Source organism: Hippocampus guttulatus, chromosome 3 (genome assembly GCF_054856545.1).
Source record: "Hippocampus guttulatus isolate MCC_2025c chromosome 3, RoL_Hgut_1.0, whole genome shotgun sequence".
Lineage (NCBI taxonomy): Eukaryota > Metazoa > Chordata > Actinopteri > Syngnathiformes > Syngnathidae > Hippocampus > Hippocampus guttulatus.
Window position 1 is genome coordinate 20932561 of NC_141263.1, and position 21781 is coordinate 20954341.

At 42.7% G+C, this 21781-nt stretch overlaps 2 protein-coding genes across 2 annotated transcripts; both read left to right on the forward strand.

Annotated features, from left to right (window-relative positions):
- The first annotated feature begins 4440 nt into the window (after positions 1 to 4440).
- chrnb4 (cholinergic receptor, nicotinic, beta 4 (neuronal)) lies at positions 4441 to 9642 on the forward strand. Its single transcript, XM_086106413.1, has 6 exons — positions 4441 to 4551; positions 6180 to 6325; positions 6405 to 6449; positions 6616 to 6725; positions 7145 to 8195; positions 9173 to 9642. Exons 1-6 carry the CDS (start codon positions 4503 to 4505, stop codon positions 9338 to 9340), a joined length of 1569 nt encoding a protein of 522 aa, XP_085962539.1. The 5' UTR covers positions 4441 to 4502; the 3' UTR covers positions 9341 to 9642.
- Positions 9643 to 12836: 3194 nt separating this feature from the next.
- On the forward strand, positions 12837 to 21507 carry chrna3 (cholinergic receptor, nicotinic, alpha 3). Its single transcript, XM_086106414.1, has 6 exons — positions 12837 to 12922; positions 14179 to 14318; positions 15006 to 15050; positions 16121 to 16230; positions 17136 to 18315; positions 20241 to 21507. The coding sequence occupies exons 1-6, from the start codon at positions 12859 to 12861 to the stop codon at positions 20367 to 20369; spliced, it is 1668 nt and encodes a 555-aa protein (XP_085962540.1). The 5' UTR covers positions 12837 to 12858; the 3' UTR covers positions 20370 to 21507.
- Positions 21508 to 21781: the final 274 nt, after the last annotated feature.

A 21781-nucleotide genomic window follows, 5' to 3' on the forward strand; every position in this document is an offset into this window, starting at 1 on the left:
TCGCGATCAACTGGTTGGGCACCCTGGAGTTAGTAGATATTAACATTCTTTTTAGTATGCACTGTCGGATCGAACAAGAGTTCATAAATTAGATTTATGAGAAAGGACAAAAAGTCCCTGCTGGTCAATGTACTTGTTTGTGTGTGTGTGTGTGTGTGTGCGTGTGTGTAAAATCAAATGTTTATATAGTTTATATATGTTTTGTATAGATAGCTTTTGTTTGACGATGCTGGTTGTTTTTAATATTTTGATGACTGTCAACAATAAATCAAATCAAATGCCTTGTCTGCCTTGCTTATCGCACTGACAGATTGATTACTACAGACAACGGACCTTGGTCATTGCTGGGTTGTTTACAAAAAAGCAATTTTTCTAGAGCTTCATAGTGTGGCCAAGGAAGATGGATCAATCATTACTTCAAAAAGCTCCCACAGCAAATATACCAAATATGCCGAGGTAGTCGGACAACAGGGAATAGTGTAGTGATGTGATGGGTAATGTTTGACAAGACTCACTTCTCTCGCCCTGTTGTTGTATTACTTGTATTTACACTTATATTACATGGCATACATTGGGGCTGAGATGATCTAAAAATCTTCCTCAGCAATGCCTTCTTGCTATCTAAAAGCATGCACGTGAGTCTTGGCAAAAAAGGCAAAGAGCAATTATTGCCAAATTTTACATGACTGCAGTTGTATTTTTTTTTTGCAGGGGAGCTAGAACGGATTACGGCATTTCATTTCATTTCAGTGGGGAACATGAATGGGATTATTAATTATTATTTAATTGTATTTAGAGCCCCCAGGTTCTTTTGTGGTCTGACTGGTTGATTTGACAAGTCTGCAAGAGCATGACTGGATCTCATCGTGCAAGATGTGGTCCCGGTGAGAGAGAGGTTCGCAAGCGGTCTACGCACAGGTAGAGCCAAATTGGATATGTCACCGCTCCCGACAATCCAGATGGTGAGTTGCTCCCCTCGAGAGCTTTATTTGTTCTTTCTTCTTGCCCCCTCTGCTGAGATGGCAGCCACTGGTGGAAAATGTTCATCACCCACACACTGCTTCCCAGCACAGCCGCCATATGTTTGCAACTTTTCTCATTCTGCTCTTCTTCCCCATTCTCCACTCTCGTAAACTCCCCCAAGGACTAGGTGAGGTTCCAAACAGAGAAGCCTGCTGATTAGCTCACTCACATGCATTGCTTGTGTGATTGGCAAGAGAAAACTCTTTCATCACCCAAACTTCCTATAATCCCTCTCAGTGTGACATTTACATTCAGCTTGCATGTATATGAAGGCAGTGCACAGCAAAATAATAGCATTGTGTTTAACTCAACATTCTACAAAACGTAGTCAAGCTAGACAAAAAAAACCCAACTCATAATATCATGTAACAACATCATGCTAGCTCAGGTTTTCAGGCAGCTCCTCAATGAGTGTGTATATGCTAGCCCAAATTTACACATCCCTGGCATAGAAGACCGACCTATTTTGATTAACAAGACATTGGTCCTCCTAGCTAATAGTTTTAAGTCGGGGCTCTCCCCCCCTCTCCCCCTGCCACCCATTGTCAGCCCCTCCTCTACCCCTTCCTAGCCCTCCGGCCTTGTAAACTGTTTAGGCATTAGGGGAGTGATGCGCTCATTTATGGGACTCTCACAGCAGCCTCATGTTGCCTCCAGCCACAACAAAGTAAATAGACTGCTTTGAATGTGATTAGGGAGCCAGTTGACTTGGTTAAGTCGCATGAGCAACAACAGATCCCTCGGAACTCTGGGGCTCCACAAGATAACCTTCATCCGATTACAGTGGCTGTGCACAGTCCATTTATCTATTACACACTGACTTATGAAAAATACATGATTTTGCAGGGGAAAAAAACATGTGGTCGACCTACCTGCTTTAAGTTGACACTTTTATTATGGTTTAAATCATATGGGCCGGCCTGATCTTTATGAACGTATCATATAACACTAAAATGGCTCTGCCCCTACCAAGGCTGAACATATTTTGTACACTCCCTACTTCATCTACACTTTCCTCCAAAAATACCGGAAGTAATATAAGATGCAATTTAGATCTTTTGTCTGAAATTCAGGTATGGTCACGAAACACAAAATTTTTCAGTCGACAGCAAAATTTAACTCATCGGAGGTGAGTGGAGCTATCTCACAGCTCAGCTTGCGAATTTCAAATGAGCCGTGACTGGTCGTTACCTGACCCCTGCGATGTCATTATCAGTAGACAGCAAAGTGACAAAATGTGTGTGTGTTTTTTAAGTGTTAATTGTGCATGAAAAATAATGAAGTTATCAAATTCAGGATAAGCGCGTCAGATAATGGATGGATACTGTGGATACTGCTGAAAAATTTCAAGATGAATATCGTATCCTTTTAAATGAACTTATTGCCACAGAGCACAGTGTTCTTCATGTGCCTGAGGCTCACCTCTCAAGTACAATCGTCCGTTATGTGCCATTAGTGTTAATACTGTAGTTAATAGCTCATAGCCATCCATCTTCAGTAGCACTTCGGTGGCTGGTGAGCTGGAGCCGATCCCAGCTCACTTTGGGTGAGAGGCGATTTACACCCTGGACCCAACTAACCATTCACACCTATGGCCAAATTTGAGGCTTCGTTGAATGGAACATATTTTTGGATGACTCAGAGAAAATCAGGCACAAAGCAGAGAAAACAGACAAACTCCACATTGTGAAGCGTGAGCCGAAATTCAAACCACAGACCTCTCCAACTGACTCGCAGAGGTGTTAATCTGAAAAGACCCGCCTCTCAGGCATAAGCCTGTGTTATGTGTCATTAGAGGTCAGAGTGAGTTTAGCGTATATATTTTCACTCATATGACAGTGAAATAGGTTACTTTCAAATTGCCTGTAAAGCTATCAGAGTTTTCTGATGGTGACAAAAAGGCCAACTCATATTTCCCTAATTTCCTATGGGTAGAAATAGGTTGCAATTCATGAATCGATCAGATGAGCAATCGACAAGAGCGTGTGAACCTCGAGAGTGGAATGGAGTCCATCTAATCTCAAGAGGATCGGTACCAGAACCCAAACGGACGCAAGCAAATGAGGACGCAAGCTTGAACTTCTTGACTTAGCACACCAGCTCAGGTTCCTTCCCTGCCAGAGAGGTTACATTTAATGTTCCTAAAGTCAGCTTCTATGGTGGGCTACTGAAACGCCAAGTTCCCCGCCAGCCAGCTCTCTATGCACTCAACCACCTTGGCCCCTTCTACATGTGATGAGCCCATGGAAAGGGGGACCCATGTTGCTTCTTTTGACTGCCCAACAAGGCCCCACGTGTACAGATCCAGTTACTGGCCGCAGGACATTGAGGACCACTTCTAGGCCTGGCTCCAGAGGGTGGCCTAAGTAACCGAAGTAATGTCTGAGTGAACGAAAGCACTGTCCACTGGTTCTAAGAAATGCTTTGTTTGGTTTCTCCCCATGAACGTGTTTGTCCTGGTATGAAGCCCCAGACAACCTTGTGGATCACTTGGACATACAAATCGCTTCACCACGATAAGCTGACAGCTCTGGGAGGAGATAAATCACAAAAAATTATAACTAAATGTCAAATCAAAGTCATAATAATGAAGAAAAACAGCACAAATAGTTTTTCAAAACAAAACTGCTATACATATGCTCAATAATCATCACATACCACCGAGGAGAAAACTTGATTCATCTCACAATTGCACTTTCTCAACGCGACAAACTTCCGAGCCAAAGTTATTGATTATAATATTCAGTACAACACTGAACATCGATCGCTAAACATAAAAAAGCACAACTGCTCATAAAATCACTTATGTGACCTAATGTACTCGTTTGTGTTTTACTGTCAACATGACATCCGTGGGGGTAGCACAAAGCTAAGGTGAAGTAAGACTTGACAAAAATACCAGAAATTGTGAGCACATAAAATGAAATCCTGAGGTGGAGAATGACTTGACAAAAATAACAGAAATTGTGTGTGTTTTTTTAAAATGAGAAAATGGGAGTTTCAATCACACAAGAGTTTTGCAAGTCGAATCCTGTCTTTGACCACAGAGTAGAAGCATGCAAGAAGTTTGACTTCTAATGCTAAAGAGAGGACTTTCGTGTTCATGACATGAGAGCTCCAAGTGTAAATCGAAACTGGGCAGGTCTTGGACGCTCACTAGCCGCCTGAGACGCCGCATGAGCGGACACGTTGCCTGAGCGCCCCCCTGCAGGATGGACGGATGAACGGATGAACGAACAACCACTAAAGTACACACGGCGAATTCTGCTTCTTCTTCTTTTGTTGTTGTTCATTTCAACTAAGTTCCATCACAATGGCGCCTTTTGTGACACTTCTTGGGCCGATCACTTTGTTTACCGATAGGAGCTCTATGCCGGCTCCGCACGGGGGTGCGTCGCATGCGGCTTGCGCGGTCCAAGGAGCGCTCCTCTGAGACTTCGCAGGCTCACTCGTCCCACGGAGCACACGGTATCGTGAAAATGACGACTACTCTCGCCATCGTCGCTTCTGTGCTCACTTTAATACACGGTAAGAGCTGTTCATCTCGTGCGTTATGTACAGGTTGCTGAAATGAGCTTATCATTAACCAAAGAACTTGCAATGTACAGGTACTGTTGCACTGACTGTCCCAAGACTTTTGCAGAATATAGTTCATGCATATACAGTATCAGCCCAGTCTACTTTGTGTGTTCAAAGGCAGTGTTTAAGACTTTACTGAGGCAAAGCATATATTTTACATGAGAAAAATATCTCAAGACATACAAATGCCGCTGGCGTCAATAGCAATATTAGATACATTATTTGTCGTGAAAAAATAATTTTCAAGCCTATTCAGTGAGATTGGCTAAATTTGCACGCACAATTGATGATCACTCATGGCACACTAATATTTGGATTGTTTTCATCTTTCAACTCAAATTTACTTCTGGGCCACTTAAAAAACAAGTTTGAAACATATTTCTGAACGCAATAAAGATTGGACATAAAAATGAAAAGTGATGATGAAATATGAATAATAATATATATAATAGTAATAATAATAATAATAATAGCAATAATAATGAATACATCACATTATTTTCTAATGAAAATATCTTATCAAGTGCATGCGGGTGCACCTCAACAGGGTATTAACTACGCCTGAACACACTTTCAATCAACACTTTTACATGGAAAAAAAAGTACACCAGTGACACACACAGCTGGTGAAATTGCCAGTTCAGGCGGGAATTGTCTGTTGCCTTGTTTGATTGTGACCCCTGAGGTCTTCAAACCACGCCATCTGCTAACTGAAGCAGCAGGGGCGCACAGTCATGGTAGGCATCCCAGCCAGAAGAAAGAAGATTCAGATACGCTTGCATGTATGGCGCCATTAGACAGACAGTGGTGTATGGGACGCTAATGACTTACAGTGGGTCTCAACAACAAGAAAGCCATTAGAAAGTTTGGAAGCGGAACAACATTGCAATCATTGGGGCGTCAAGTCATATTTTCTTTCCGAAAGGTCACAGTTGATGACTTTTTCCAAGTTCTCCATCGTAGCAATTCTACAGGACCCTCCAATTAGAGAGTTTGTCATTCAGTCAACTGATGGGAAATGGGCTTCATTTATAAAGCACCTTTGGCAGTAACAGAAAAAACTTAATCAGCTATTCATTTTTGCACAATATTCATATGGATGAAAAGTAAACATTGGAATTCACTATTTTAGCTCTGATGCTACTACAGAACTCCCCTACATATTCCCGGTTGACAGTTCACAAATCGCCCTATTTGTGTATTTTTTTTTTCCTGTGTAACCTTTCCCCAGCTTTTTGCTGAAAAACTCACCTATTTGCATTTTTTTGTTCTTTTTGAAACACATAAAAAATGTACATATATGTGTGTGTGTGTGTATTGTTTATTTTTTTCAAGTTTATGTTTCATTTTTTTTCTGGGATTTTTTTTTATTTTACCATTTTTAAGTGGAAATGTACATTGAATGTTGATCAGCATTTTTAAACAAATTTTTTGAGGTTTGTAAAAAAAAAAAGTTATTTCACTTAGTTTTCTTTTCGGTGGGGTTCCTTTGTAATTGAACTCTAATAATGTGTGACTCCTTGAGTATGTGTGTACTGTTATTCATTAAAAGAAAAAAGAAAAAAAATTGTGTCCAGGCTGTTGCGGTGCCGACTCAGAGGAGCGTCTTATTAATTGGCTGCTAGGCGAGAACCGCTACAATCCGCTCATCCGCCCTGCGGTCAACCCGACTGAGAGGGTAACAGTGAAGCTGCAAGTGTCTCTGGCGCAGCTCATTAGCGTTGTACGTATTGGTTGAAGTAGTGAAAATACACAGAAACTGTTTATAACTTCCATTGTTAATTCTCTGTTGTCATTTCCAGAATGAAAGGGAGCAGATCATGACCACCAATGTCTGGCTCACTCAGGTTAATAGAATGAACAATCTTTAATTTGAATTCATCCGTGCCCGTTCGTTTTTGTTTTTTTTTTGTCCAGTGGAGCCGACTGCTTGGACACCCCATTATTATTACCGGTACTCACTGAAAAAGATGCCAATTGGAAAGTCTGACTTACTCTTCTTATCCTGTTCAGCACTGGGTGGACTACAGGTTATCGTGGGACCCCGCCAAGTACGAGGGAATCAACAAGCTGCGTATCCCTTCCAGACACGTCTGGCTTCCTGATATCGTCCTCTATAACAAGTTAGTGGCATTTAAAAGAGCCATATTATGCATAATTTTCACAATTTAAAACAAGTGATAAGTCTCTCATTCACGAAATATCTCAAGAAAAAAAAATACGATTAATACATTACACTACACATACTGTTTTAATCCTGAAATTAGATCATGTCCCACACAAATTAACCATTGCTTATGGGGAGTTTGCATTATCAAAGTTCTACTTTTTCCTTTTTTGGGCAACTTGGCTTATGTGGTAGAGTGGTGGCCTTTCAAACCAAACATTGTGGTTACTGATAACTGATACTGATACTGAGCACTCAGTTGTTCCCGATAAAGGCTTCCTGATCCCAGCATCCTAAAGATTCATTTTCATCCAGTTCCGTACCAGACAAGTTGACATAAGATCTGGATTATTAATTTCTTTGTCGTCCAAACAGTGCCGACGGGACCTATGAGGTGACAGTCTTCACCAACGTCATTTTGCTCTCCAACGGCAGCATCAGTTGGCTTCCCCCCGCCATCTACAAGAGCGCCTGCAAGATTGAGGTGAAGCATTTCCCCTTCGACCAGCAAAACTGCACGCTCAAGTTCCGCTCATGGACCTACGACTATACCGAAGTTGACCTGATCTTAAAAACGGAGGTGGCCAGCATGGATGACTTCACACCTAGCGGCGAGTGGGACATCCTGGCACTACCTGGCAGGCGTACGGTCAACCCATTAGATGCCACCTACGTGGACGTCACATATGATTTCATCATCAAGAGGAAGCCGCTGTTCTACACCATCAACCTGATCATTCCGTGTGTGCTGATTACCTCTCTAGCCATTCTGGTCTTCTACCTGCCCTCAGACTGCGGCGAGAAGATGACCCTGTGCATATCCGTCCTGTTGGCCCTCACCGTCTTCCTGCTCCTGATCTCTAAGATCGTCCCTCCGACCTCGCTGGATGTGCCGCTGATCGGCAAGTACTTGATGTTCACAATGGTGCTGGTGACCTTCTCCATTATCACCAGCGTGTGTGTGCTCAATGTCCACCACCGCTCCCCCAGCACACACACCATGCCCCCCTGGGTCAAGATCATCTTTCTGGTCAAACTGCCGACCTTGCTTTTCATGAGACGCCCTCATGATAACACTGTGCGTCAGAGGCAGCGAGAACAGCGATGCCTCCGATCGGGGAGCACAAGAATGGTCTTGAGTTCCCCTGGCGCATCCAAAACTGTTTTCCCCAAGACGGCTTCAGCTTTGCCTTCAGACTCTGCCTTCTCCACGCCAGGACTTAAAAGTACAACCCTTCCTCTGGGGTTTCGCCACCCCAACAAGAAGGGCAATTTGCGGTCCACGGATTCAGTTTCCAGTGGTCTCGCATTGACGCAGGACCTATATCTTCGAAGCAATTCACACTTGGCTGGCGATATCCAAGAGGCTGTGAACGGGGTGTGCTTTGTCGCGGAGCACATGATGGCAGATGATGATGACCAAAGCGTATGTATAATTATTTTACTGAGTCTGTTTCTATCGCAAAGGGTCTTGAAATATCTGACCTGAGCCATTCCCAGGTTCACTACCGCTTTGCTAGGGTGGCTTGTTGGGTGGGAAGCAGCATAGTACGTACATCTCAGCATAGGTCATTGCAGTTTAGTACATTGTACCTTAGTAGAGTGACCTAGCAGAGTTAAAGTCATGTTTACAGTGATAGGAAAACACAAGTCTGATCACGTTCTGGAGATCCGAATTGTAGCTATCGTAATCGAGATATCGTAGTGTAGTGTGTATAGTGGCGCAGCAAGTTGAAGCGTAGTGAAATTGGATTTACAGCCATGTTTACAGTTCAGGAAATACAAGTCTGATCAGGGTCTAACAATATGAACCACGGTGTGCAATGCAGCATAGCATAACACAGTAGGTGCAAGCATCCAAAGATTTTCTCAATATTTCAGACTTACATTTCTTAAATACATGTGTCGTTACGACTCTATCTTTAATCGGGCACCGACTAAACCTTATGTTGAGCCGCTAGCCATTGGCAGCTGATCATGATCTGAACATCCACTATTGACACAAGCCAGCGGAATCTTTCACTGACAATTCGATCTTCCATTCTCAACTAAACTGGGACCAAAATCACATGTGCTGGTGCTCTTCAATTCCTTGCCCTCCTTGACAGAGCACTCGCCTTGAGTTGCCCCTGTGACCCAGCAAATCATTATGCCACTGACAAATCAAATCGACTGGCAGAGGAACCTGTTAGGAACAAGCGCTTCTAAAAACAATCAAGGACAGATGGAAAATGGGGTGAAAGGGTCAATAGTGGCATAGCTTTATCGAGGCCATAAAACTGTCATAACCCAGTCTGTATGATATACCCCATCCTTCTATTAGACCACCAGTTTGAGATCCAACTCACAATTTTTCGCCATTAACTACTCACCCCTGAGACGGATGCTCTTTTGTGCTTGCAGGTGATAGAAGACTGGAAGTACGTGGCCATGGTGGTGGATCGCATGTTCCTGTGGATCTTTGTCATTGTGTGTGTGGTGGGTACCCTGGGCCTGTTCCTCCAGCCTCTCTTCCAGAGTCATGTGCCTCAACAACAACAGCAACCCACCTCTGAGATGCCTCGCATTTGATCAGCACATAATTATTATTATTATTTTTTAGCATGATAGGGAAGAAGTCATTGTAAATCTGCAGAAGAGCAGGGGAGGAAGATTAACTCGTTTTAGTGGGTGTGATCTGCTTTTTCTTTGACTTTTTTTCACAAGACTTTCTCCAAAAGAAGGAAGCGCCTCAATGAGGGGTGTCAAAAGGAGAACAGCAATACAGTGGTGCCTTTATAAGATAAGATATCCTTTATTTGTCCCACACTGGGGAAATTTACAGTCTTTAGACATGAGTTTTAATTCATTCTGTGGCCATATTCATAAATAGAAAACTCATATGTCAAATCATTTCCCTCTATTTAAATACATGGAAATGACAATCTGTTCCAACCTCACCTTGTGTTCTCTGTTGTGTTCTCTGTTGTTGTTGTCGAGGACAAACAATATTGGGCCATGAGTGTTGTTATATTGTCTGTCTGTGTTGCTACACTGTTAGTATTGAAATAATCATTGCTCAAAGGATTAAAATACTGCGACTGTCAATACTATTCATTTTGTCATTTTACGGGGTTTTTCATTTTCTGAATCACAATTGTATATTAGTATGAAGCTTGTGCGCAGTCTAAAGTCAAAGGTGAGTTCCAATCACCTTCCAGTCTTGGCTATGTCATCCATCCATCCATTTTCCGATCCGCTTTATCCTTACAAGGATCGTGGGGGGTGCTGGAGCCTATCCTAGCCATTTTCAGGCAGTCGGCGGGGGACACCGTGAACCGGTTGCCAGTCAATCGCAGGGCACACACAAACGAACAACCATCCACACTCACACTCACACTTTGGGACAATTTAGAGTGTTCAACAACCGTTAACCTGCCATGCATGTTTTTGGAATGTGGGAGGAAATCGGAGTACCCGGAGAAAACCCACGCAGGCCCGGCTGGGGAGAGCATGCAAACTCCACACAGGGAGGCCGGAGCCGGAATCGAACCCTGCACTGTGTGATCGACGCGCGAACCGGGCTGCCGGCTGTGTAATTTACGTTTTAATTGTTTTGATTTCAGATATTACTCAAAGATTACATGTCGTGGTAATAAAGGTTTTATGGTGGGGACAGTTTGCGATTTCCATTATTCTGTTGGGAGAAATTGTTTTGTAATCTTAAGGGTTCCCGGTGTAGTTTGAACTCCAACTCTACAGCGGGCAGCATGCAACCAGAATGTAAGAACATCTGCACCATTACAAAAAAGAAGGAAATGCAACATGACCACATCATGATTAAAGGGCCATTCCACAGATCTGAATAGGTGACGGGACAAAGCAACCCAGGTAAGCCACGTGCCTAAATGGTCTTCATGTTGGTAGCGTTAACTTTCCCATCAAAGGCAATGCATTATTATTGGAATTAAATCGAAAATGGCTTATTCATGCCAGCCTTAGCTTTTGAATTGTATTTGCCATTATACATCTATATATCATATCAGTGTCTCAATTAATAGATGTGTCATTAAATCGAACAAATAAACACATAACCCCAAATATGCGCCTCCCTAGACGAATATTTGGCATGAGTGTTGTGTTAAATCGCTCAAAACTATTTCACATTTGACGATTGTATAGCTTCAAATGATGACCTCCGCCACAAATAGATGCCATGTCACATCCTTCAAATAAACGCCTGGTACACTCTGCAGTTGAATAAATAAATAAGAGCTTTTATGACGAGACACTGTCGTCTGTTTGTCTCTCTGTCGATCTATCTATTATATTATTCCATCCATCTATCGATGGCTCTGTGAGTGCCTTCGACTGGGCAAAGCAGTGAAAATGATTCTGATGATGTTTGTTCCCGAGTAAGAATTTAGAGTGGCTACGTTTATTTATTTATTTATTTCTAAAGAGTCACTCGTGGTCAGAAAAATCGCTAAACTGGCAACACCAGTGTCCCTGTTTGGAGCCATGTTGTTGGTGCAAGCAGTGCACATATGTGAAGATAAACTTTGAGCTCAGGAAGGTGCAAAAACAATCATCTTGAGCAATCAACCTGAAATAATCGATAAAATTGATTTATCGCTGTGCCCTAATCAGAAAACACTGTCAATAAGTCTGGTAGTTAAACTAAAGCGCACGCACACACACACACACACACACACACCATCGAAACCGCTCATTAAATGGTGCTGAGTGTGCTCATTAAGAGATTCTGCAGACTGTCGCCCATTTTGCCAAAGCTTCATCACAAGATAGCAATCAGCCTCCATGTTAACTACCCCACCCCCATCCCCTTTTTTCTCCAAATGGACTTTAATCCGAAATTTAATCTGGATATATATTTTCAAGATAACTGCAGCTCACTTTGCATCCTGCCTGTGGGATAGGGTGCATGTCTGACTGCTTTGGTGTAATTAGCTGCTAGGGTGAGATAGATTTTATTATACGCTTTACTAGACTGTGACTTTTAATGAGCCTTTCTGCGTATGTGTGTGTGTATCTCTTCAGTGTGATGGATAGGAGAGGGTGGACACAATTAGCCACCATTTAGACGAGGCCAAAACAAAGTCAAACACAAACAACCTGACGATGCATTTTTATGATATTTTCTCAAGGCTTCAGCAGTGGAGTTCCCATCTGGCACCTCTCCATTTCATGTCCATGCGGGACTCTCTAAATTTATCTAAGGGACTGCTCGTTCATCTGATTGAAGGACAGCATGGAAAATCATTGTGGCAGGAGGAAAAGTGGATTGTTTATTGGGTGGGGGAGGGAAGGGCGCGGTTGAAAACCACAACAACGGGCATATTTCTCAAAAGAATGCTCACAACAACAGAATCATTGCTATTGTATCGATCAGTCAACTTTTTAAAAGGGTGTGGTTTTAAATTGCTTTTTTTTCCCCTTAGAAAAGAAATGCGCGCACTTACAAGTGAAAGTGTACACCTTCCAAATAAATGCAGACCTCCAAAAATACACCACCTCTTTTCTCCTTGACAGTTGTGTTCCTAATCTGTTGTTATTTCAGGGTGTGGTCTTTTTTTTTTTTTTTTACTCTACTCTCGTAGATGTCCTGTCTCAAATAGTTGTTAGATTCGCAGAATGTGTGATCAGATTAGTAAACTGTGGATACATATCAGTTCATTGAGGGAAATATTTTTTTGTCATACCCCGGCACCCGCAGAGCTCCATAGTTGACGAACAAAGCTTAATTCATGAGTTCAAAGAAAATTCTCATTGTGGTTATAACAATACGGCCTGCAACTGAAGAGTTCAATCCTTCAACTAGATAAAAAAAAGAAGTTAATTCATGCATTTAAAAAGTCATACTTGAATAAATACATGACATGATATAAAAGGATGTCAACCCTGGCTTGTGTCACCTCAAATTCTGATAGGTTGCCGTGGCGATCAACCTGCTGTCAGAAGCTGGCTCAGACTGCCACCCTCCCTCCCGCTCGCTCACGCTCCTTGGCGCTCTGCATCCTTTCACTCATCCTCTACTTCACTTTCTCTTAGCCTGGATCCAGCACAGTCTTTATCCAGCAGCCAGGAAAATGAAAGGCAGTTTTTACCTCCTTTTTGCGTCCACCTATTCCATCTTATTTTTACATCTCCAGGGTGAGTTGGAATGCTCCTGCTGTGTGACCTAACATAAAACAATTTTCTGGAAACATGGTTAATTCTGTATCGGATAATGCTTTTCAACAGAACGTTTTAATCCTGTAACAAAGCGTTAGGTGACTAGATATGTGTTGCGATTTTTGTGACATTTGTGTATGTATATATATATATATATATATATACATACACATATATATATGATTTTCTCCGGTACAATAAGTTTTTTTATTAGTTCATTTTATCAATTTTAGTTTTTAACAAGCACTCTATTTGAATTTTGCCTTTCAGATATGTATATATATATATATGTGTGTGTGTGTGTGTGTGTGTGAAGTTAATTTTGTATTTTTTTTTAATTTACTTCTACACAAAAAAAAAATAAAACATGTCATATTTTTGGACATCTATAGCCACAGAGTTAATATATGCTTCCTACAACCTAAACTTTATTTATTAAGTTTATATTCATCACCAAAATGTCAGCAAATAATATTTTTTTAAATATTTTAAAAAATATATATGTATATGCGGCCCGGTAGTCCAGTGGTTAGCACGTCGGCTTCACAGTGCAGAGGTACCGGGTTCGATTCCAGCTCCGGCCTCCCTGTGTGGAGTTTGCATGTTCTCCCCGGGCCTGCGTGGGTTTTCTCCGGGTGCTCCGGTTTCCTCCCACATTCCAAAAACATGCATGGCAGGCTGATTGGACGCTCTAAATTGTCCCTAGGTGTGGTTGTGGGCGTGAATGGTTGTTCGTCTCTGTGTGCCCTGCGATTGCCTGGCAACTGATTCAGGGTGTCCCCGCCTACTGCCCGAAGACGGCTGGGATAGGCTCCAGCACCCCCCGCGACCCTAGTGAGGATCAAGCGGTTCGGAAAATGGATGGATGGATGGATGGATATATGTATATTTGACATACCGGTATATTGTTTTATCTGCAGCATCTGCCTGCACCTTGTCTTCAATTATTTTTTAAAGGTCTATTTCCATATTCCAAACCCAGCTCAAAACCCACCAATTCAGACTTGCTTATCCACCTTAAATCTTTCTTTCGTTTATTATTTTATCTGTGGTTTTATTATTGCTCTTGGTTGTAAAGTGTCCTTGAGTGTTGTGAAAGGCGCTTGCAAATGTAATGTATTATTATTATTATTATTATTTGTTCCCTCCTTTCCCCTGAAGAAAAAAAAATCGCAAATGATAATCGCAGATACTGTATATGGACATCTGTCCGTCTCTCTGTCCTGTGACATCAGGAGGCGCATGTTCAGAGGGTGAGCACAAGCTCTTCTCCGTCATCTTCTCCAAGTACAATCAGTTCATTCGACCGGTGGAGAACGTATCTGAGCCGGTCATTGTGCAGTTCGAGGTCTCCATGTCCCAGCTGGTCAAAGTGGTGAGAAGCTCGGTTGCCTATACTGTATGTCTATACTCGGCGGGGATTCATGGAGTGGGGCTCCTTCTAACATTCATCACTCTGTTTAATGAGCATGGAGTCATGACTGATGGGCAACGGTGCATGATGGCACCGTGACAATTTTGGGTTTGGGTGCATAATCAGTCATCCAGATTATGGCAATTCACAAGGGTGGAATAGAGGCAACTGGGCTTGTTTTTCATTTGTTGTTGTTGTTTTTTTTCTCTAGAGATTAAAATATGATTTCGGGAATTACATTGTCAAGACAACAAAATGTTGAAAGATTCCAACTCATGCTGTATGACTAAACTTCCTCCAATGAAAAGTCAAAGCTCGGAAGCAGAATACATATGTTTTTTTTAATGTTTGTTTGTTGTGTTTTTTGAGCTTATTTTATAAAATACTTTTCAGACCACACCCTTCCAAGAAAAACACACAAATACTGAAGCATAGTGAATCGGATTACTGTTCTTGGTTGTTTAATTTCACAATCTCCCTCATATGTCCCGCTTGCAATCCAGTTAAATCCACCTGAACTGCCCAGAAAGCTGAGAGCACGCAAGTGTCAAGGGGGACGCTCGCACACGACAGTATTCTCCCTGTTTTTGCTGCTAAAATATTCAAGCGTGACTCGTCCTAAAATCCTCTCTCACGCTCTGTTGTCAGGATGAAGTCAACCAGATCATGGAGACCAACCTGTGGCTGAGACACGTACGTTTTTTAAAAATCATTTCCATTTCAATAATTATCCACCTTTTTTCCACTTATTTCCTCAAATAATTTTCTTTTTGAAATTATTTAAATTGTCAATACTGTATTTCGTGTGACCAATAGTTGGGTGACTTATCGGTCAGGGACACTGAACAATTGATGAAACGAATTTAGTGGGCCAACTGTGTGCAGCTTTATTATCTTTATGAGATGTGCCATATTTTACTTCTTTGTTTTGTTTTTTGTTTTTAATGCAGACATATTCATTCGTACCTAAAAGGAAGGCGACAATTAAGGCACCCCCCACACACACATTTAATTAAGTGCAAGTTTTACTGCACCCACTGGCTGCCCCTCTATTGTCGCTTTTAAGACTTTTTCAAGGACTGCCAACAGTAAAAAGGCCCGTTAAGCACATTTTACTTCCTTCTGCGCTAACTGAATAACTTGACTCTTTTTTAATTGTTTCTATTGAGAGTGGGGGTCTGGGTTAGAGGGGGCAGGTGGGTTTACAATCAAAGCACGCGAGTTTCATCTTAGGTTATATGGTGCAATTTATGACCTCCTTTTGTGTTAACTTTCATGTTGCACCAGCCACAAATTTTTTGATGTTTCTTACGACCACTGAACCATCCAATGGTCTTCATTTGCCACTTGCTCAGAAGCAGGGGTGTAGTGGGCGTGGTATGCGGGGGTACACCGTCCACCCCCTCCTCCCGACGCCACATTCAATTTTTATTTCGGTTTTAGCCCTAATGCGAGTTATGCTTAATAGCGTTGGCCTGTGATTATTTTGGAGTAGTAAAACATTAAATTTAACGTTAGTTCAACTGGTGTTGTAGCCTATGAATGATGTTCTGTATGTATATATAGAACATCCCAGAATCACGTACACCCACTTAAAAAATCCCCACTACACCACTGCTCGGAAGGTAAATTTGCATGAACATGTGTATCAGGCTTGAATGCGCTAGAGAAGGAGTCTTCACATCCTACCATCTGTCATAAGTTCTTGTTTTTTTTTTCTCCTAAATTCACCAAAATCTGGTGATGAACTTGTCATGTTTTAGATCTGGAATGACTACAAACTCAAGTGGAATCCAAAAGATTTCGGAGGTGTCGAGTCCATACGCGTGCCGTCCAACAGGATATGGAAGCCTGATATTGTGCTATACAACAAGTGAGTGTTTTGGTTTTTAATGATAACTCAAAAACAAATCAAAATGGAATCCAGCCATTGCTTTGAGGGTTTTTTTTAAGTGTCCCACAAAGGGCTACCGTATTTTTATAAAGTACTGCAACATTTTGAATCAAAACAATCATTGGATTCCATGAAACCACCTTGAGGACAAGCATTATAGAAAATGGATAGGAGGATGTTTGGAGGGCTGTTGGGAACTAAGTGTAAAAAAGAAATGAACAAAACAGAGCCCATGTCAAAAATGAATTGAACCAAAGTCCCAGTAAACCCGTTGAGATCGTTCTCCATGGATTGGTTCACTTTTTCGTATGCTTCTGGAAGACTGAGTTCAGTTTGTTTCAAAAAGGACAAATCGTTTTGTCAAATTGTGTTCTTGTCTGTTCCTACGTCTTTGTGATCTTGTAAAACGTCATCAGTCTCAAGTATAGTTCCAATTGTCAGTAATGGTGGTGTGGTACACTCGCTGGACTTGTATGTGGGCATTTTGGGATCGGTTCCCACAAGGTGTGGATGTGGCTCTGAAAGGTCTACATGTGACTCGAGACTGGTGACCAGTTCAGGGTATAGTCTGCCTTTCGCCCTAAATCTGCTGGGATAGGCTCCAGCGCCCTCCCGCAACCCTGTTCAGGATAAGCGGTGTTTAAAACGGATGGTACTTGATACAGATATCACTCGAGTACGTCATAGGTGGGAGGGGGAGTTAACAAGCATCCGGCCGTTCCAATTTACAGAGACTCGCCTTCTCGCCTACGTTCTTAGGAAGACTGAGCTTGGCTGGTTCACAAGACGATACTCTACTTTCTTCATATTGAGAAACGGTCAATGAGAAAACACCTGAGAACTCAAAGTTGGTTCCTCCATCCCGCCTTTGTTTTTCTTCACAGTGCAGTCGGAGATTTCCAGGTCGATGACAAAACTAAGGCTCTGCTCCGGTACAACGGCGAAGTCACGTGGATCCCTCCCGCTATCTTCAAGAGCTCGTGCAAGATTGATGTGACTTACTTCCCCTTCGACTACCAAAACTGCACCATGAAGTTCGGCTCCTGGACCTACGACAAGGCCAAGATCGACCTGGTGCTGATTGGCTCCACCATTAACCTCAAGGACTTCTGGGAGAGCGGCGAGTGGATGATCATTGACGCCCCCGGCTACAAGCACGACATCAAGTACAACTGCTGCGAGGAGATCTACCCGGACATCACGTACTCGTTGTACATCCGCCGGCTGCCGCTCTTCTACACCATCAACATGATCATCCCCTGCCTGCTCATCTCCTTCCTCACCGTGCTCGTCTTCTACCTCCCGTCCGACTGCGGCGAGAAGGTTACGCTTTGCATCTCCGTGCTGCTCTCCCTGACCGTCTTCCTCCTGGTCATCACCGAGACCATCCCCTCCACCTCACTAGTCATTCCGCTGATCGGCGAGTACCTCCTTTTCACCATGATATTCGTCACCCTCTCCATCGTCATCACCGTGTTCGTGCTTAACGTCCACTACCGCACGCCCAAGACGCACACCATGCCGCAGTGGGTGCGCGGCGTCTTCCTGGGGCTGCTCCCCAAAATCATGTTCATGACCCGACCGGAGAGGGATCCGGAGAAAAGGAACCAGACCGTTCAGATGATCCACCCGAGACCGTGCGGCGTTCCCACGACAGGACCCCAACACAAGGCTAGGGCTCTGGCCTCCAGCGTGGTGTCCAGCCTGACTAACCGCCAGAGGCTCCCAAACAACCCAGAGCTCACCAATCTCAACAACCTGAACGCAATTGAGCTGGCCAAAAGCGCCAGGTCAGATTCGCTGTGCTGCGAGGGGCGCTGCAACAGGTGCTGGCACCAGAGGTCCGGGAAACTGCCAACAGACTCCGGAGGAGGTGGCGGCTTGAGCTGCCTTGGGGTCCTGACTGGAGGCGGCGTGCCTGGAGCAAGGAGTCGGTGCTCCAGCTCAGAGTCTCTAGATGCGGGAGTCTTGACTTTGCTCCCGTTCTCCCCTGAGATCAGGGAGGCGCTTGAGAGCGTCAAATACATCGCTGAGAACATGAGAATGCAGAATGAGGCGAAAGAGGTGAGCGCTCAATCATGCCGGGTACACAGTTTGAGCATTTTCTTCCTTTGCGATTAAACTCGGCAAAGGCCCGATTCTCAGGTGGCTCTAAATGGTTACCCTGAGTGATTAACCTGAACAACTGGATGAGTTCCGGTGCATACTAATAAAACCAACAATGTCCACACTTTCACAGAAAGCATCAAACTCTTTTTAATGAAGAAACCTCCACTGTCACAGTCACTCACAGATGAATGTCTGGCTCCCAAATGCTGGCAGAACAATCGTTTTCCAGACCCAAATGGATTCATCTGGGATCGACTCATTCACAATTCACAGTTTATTGTCTTGTTCAGGCTCAAGTGGCGTAAAGTGGTCCCCCACATATTTTGGGCGTGTCAATGTGAAATCTGGGCCTGTCTATTTGAACTCAAAGCTGGTATTCTATGAATGGCAACAGGTGGCTGTGCAGATTAATTGTGCCTTCAGCCTTCAAGTGGAAAAGCGTTTAATTCTTCTGTCTGTCACTACCTATCGCTGTCTCTGATGGATGATCAAACACTCATTCATTCGTTCTGTCAGATTTGTCACAGACCATCAAAGAGAAAATGGATCATTTCCCGCAGCCAAACAATTATCCTGAGTCGGCAATCATATTTTTTGGTTAATCCCGTTCAAGATTTATGATGCAAAACCGGTTTACAGTATTTTACAGCCATTCACTTGAAGATGTTGTGATTTGAGTTGACAGTGAGCATTCTTCTTCTACTTCTACTCCTTTTCTTTTATTTCCATCAGTGTGTCTTTGGGTGCATTGCTGCCCCACAAAGGTCAGTTTTGATCCTATGACAGACATTCAGTTTGGAGTAGGAGATTGTCAGTGCAGATTTGATTATTGTGCTATATTGGTCATCTCAAGTACATTTGATACTATTCTTTTTTTCCTCGTCACATGTGTGCAGTCTCGATTAACGAAAACATTTTTGGTACCGTACGTGTGGACTAGCTTGATGGCACATAAGGGTCCATAGCGAGGAGCATGACTGTAATTTTCAGATTTTCACTTCAGAGAGTTTATTGTGGCAGTACGACGGGATACACAGTCAGGAAATATGGGTTTGAATCTTTATATGCAGTATGCATACATTTGTGGACTTTTCATAAAAACATGCACGTAAGATTCACTCAAGGCTGTAAATTGTCCGAGACGTGAATGTAAGCTTGAATGGTTGTTTGTCTTTATGTGGCCAGCGATCACCGGGACTGACGAACAGTCCAGGTGAAGCCCAACTCTTGGCTAAAATCAGCTGGGCAAGACTCCAGCTCACCCATGTCACGAATGAGTACAAGCATCCTCCTGTCCGTATAATTACGAATGGAATTTGCCATTACAGTATTTCAGTCACTGTAATCCGTGGAGTTGGCCTTTTTCTTTTTCTAACAGTTTTCATTCTGGTTAATGGGACGTAATGTGTGATGTTGGGTGTGGTGTCTTCAATGACGAAGCAGACACACGCGTTTTCTATCGTGTTATATTTGACCGTGTGTTCCATGCATGAGCAACGTGGGGAATAAGCCTTAAACATTCGAGGTGACATTTCACGCATGCGCAGTCGATGGCAATGCAAGGTACGGGAAGTCAATGCATCCAAACAACGTACAAACAACTACCACACATGTACTGTATAGTGGTTAATACACCACATTGGGAGTAAACAATGATCCTATCTTTTGTAAAGAAGTACTCATCATCATCAATCAACAAATTTAACTAACAACCTTCCCCTTTAAATTGATGACCTTGATGGAGGTAATACTGATCGGGTTTTGGTGGACCGGCAATTTAAGTGAGTTTTCAAAATGCCTGCATGGAAGGCAGGAAAAACTTCTCGATTGTAAATACCTCGTGTTCATTCCCTGCTTTGTCATTGTCGCTCCTCTCACAGGTTCAGGACGATTGGAAATACGTCGCCATGGTGATCGACCGCATCTTTCTGTGGGTTTTTGTCCTGGTGTGCATCCTGGGAACCGCCGGCCTTTTCCTCCAGCCTCTTCTACTTGGGGAAGACATATGAATGAATACCTGTTATGTTTGTATTTTTTTTTTAACAATTCAGACGGTCAGAATGCACAGATTTTTAGGACATTTTAAAAGACAAGACACAAACGTAACAACGTCAGTCATCTCACATATGAAACCAAAAGGATTTGAAATTGGTCTTCGGAGAGAGAAACAAAACTTGAACGGCGGCATGAACATCAGATTATGATGAATGAGTGACACCGTCCGGTCATGCGACGGTACTACAACAAATGGTGGTCTGACGACAATTGGCCTGCAACTGTGGCGTGTAGAGAAGGTTCCAAATTGGAGTTTAGGCACATCATAAATGGATCAAAAAATTATGTACCACCATCGGCTTTGGGATCTAAAGGGGCCAAAATGATAAATAAAAACTGTAAATACTTAGACCAGTTTGACTTCCTCTATCTATGAGTGAATAAATCACTGTGAGATGAAGCCTTTGGGACTGACAGTCTCATTTCCGAGAAGCCGGCAAGGCTCCACTTATCACTGGTCTATATCGCCCGAGTCCCCAACCTCCACGCCTCCCGAGACGATGTCATCTGATCGGACAATCAATAATGAGAGCCTGAGATAAAGAGTTTCCGCGCTTTTCTTCATGGAGGCTCACTTTCTGGCATAAAAAAAGATCATTTGACTGCTCTTTGCATCTTGGAGTCTGCACCCTGCTGTTAACTATGTCAAGGAGTACAAAGTGCAGAGGAACGATTTCATTGTGGTGTTTAGTGGAAGTGGATGAAATATTCATGACATGCTTCAGTTTCTCATTTTCAAAAGATAGAAAATTCAGCCCAGAATGAATGCTGGGAGGGGAAAATGATAGGAAACAATTTCTTTGATGCTCACTTTGAGTGATGGTGTTGGACCCCATAAAGCAGGCAGGAAGGAGGAGCAGGGTGACCTAGACAAAAATTATTAAGAAAAGACTGAGGAAACTAAATTCAAAACAAAGTCATGAAAACAAAAAGAATCCAAAGTAACAAACAAAAACCATGGCTGAAGCAAAAAAAATAACAGTAACAGCAACAGAGACAATGACCCAACACCGAGTGGTCATGTCGGGAGTCCTTTTAAACAGACAACTAATGACACAATGACCAACAGGTGTGCAGCTGGAGCAGGTGGAGCCCAACAGTGTCACCTGTTGGTCACAAACAGAACCATGACAAATACAGCTGTCATGGTTGAAGATTTATTTAAGATGTATTTATTCCTTTTCATTTTCTCATTTAATAATTGGTATTTTTGTTCAGTTTATTGTAAACAATAAAATATGTCAACTAAATAAAAACTTTACAGATGATGTGTATTTTTTAATATTTTATGAAAATATTTTTTCATTACATTACAGTATTGGTTACTGATGTAGAAATACATATAATTCCATAGTATTTATAATTA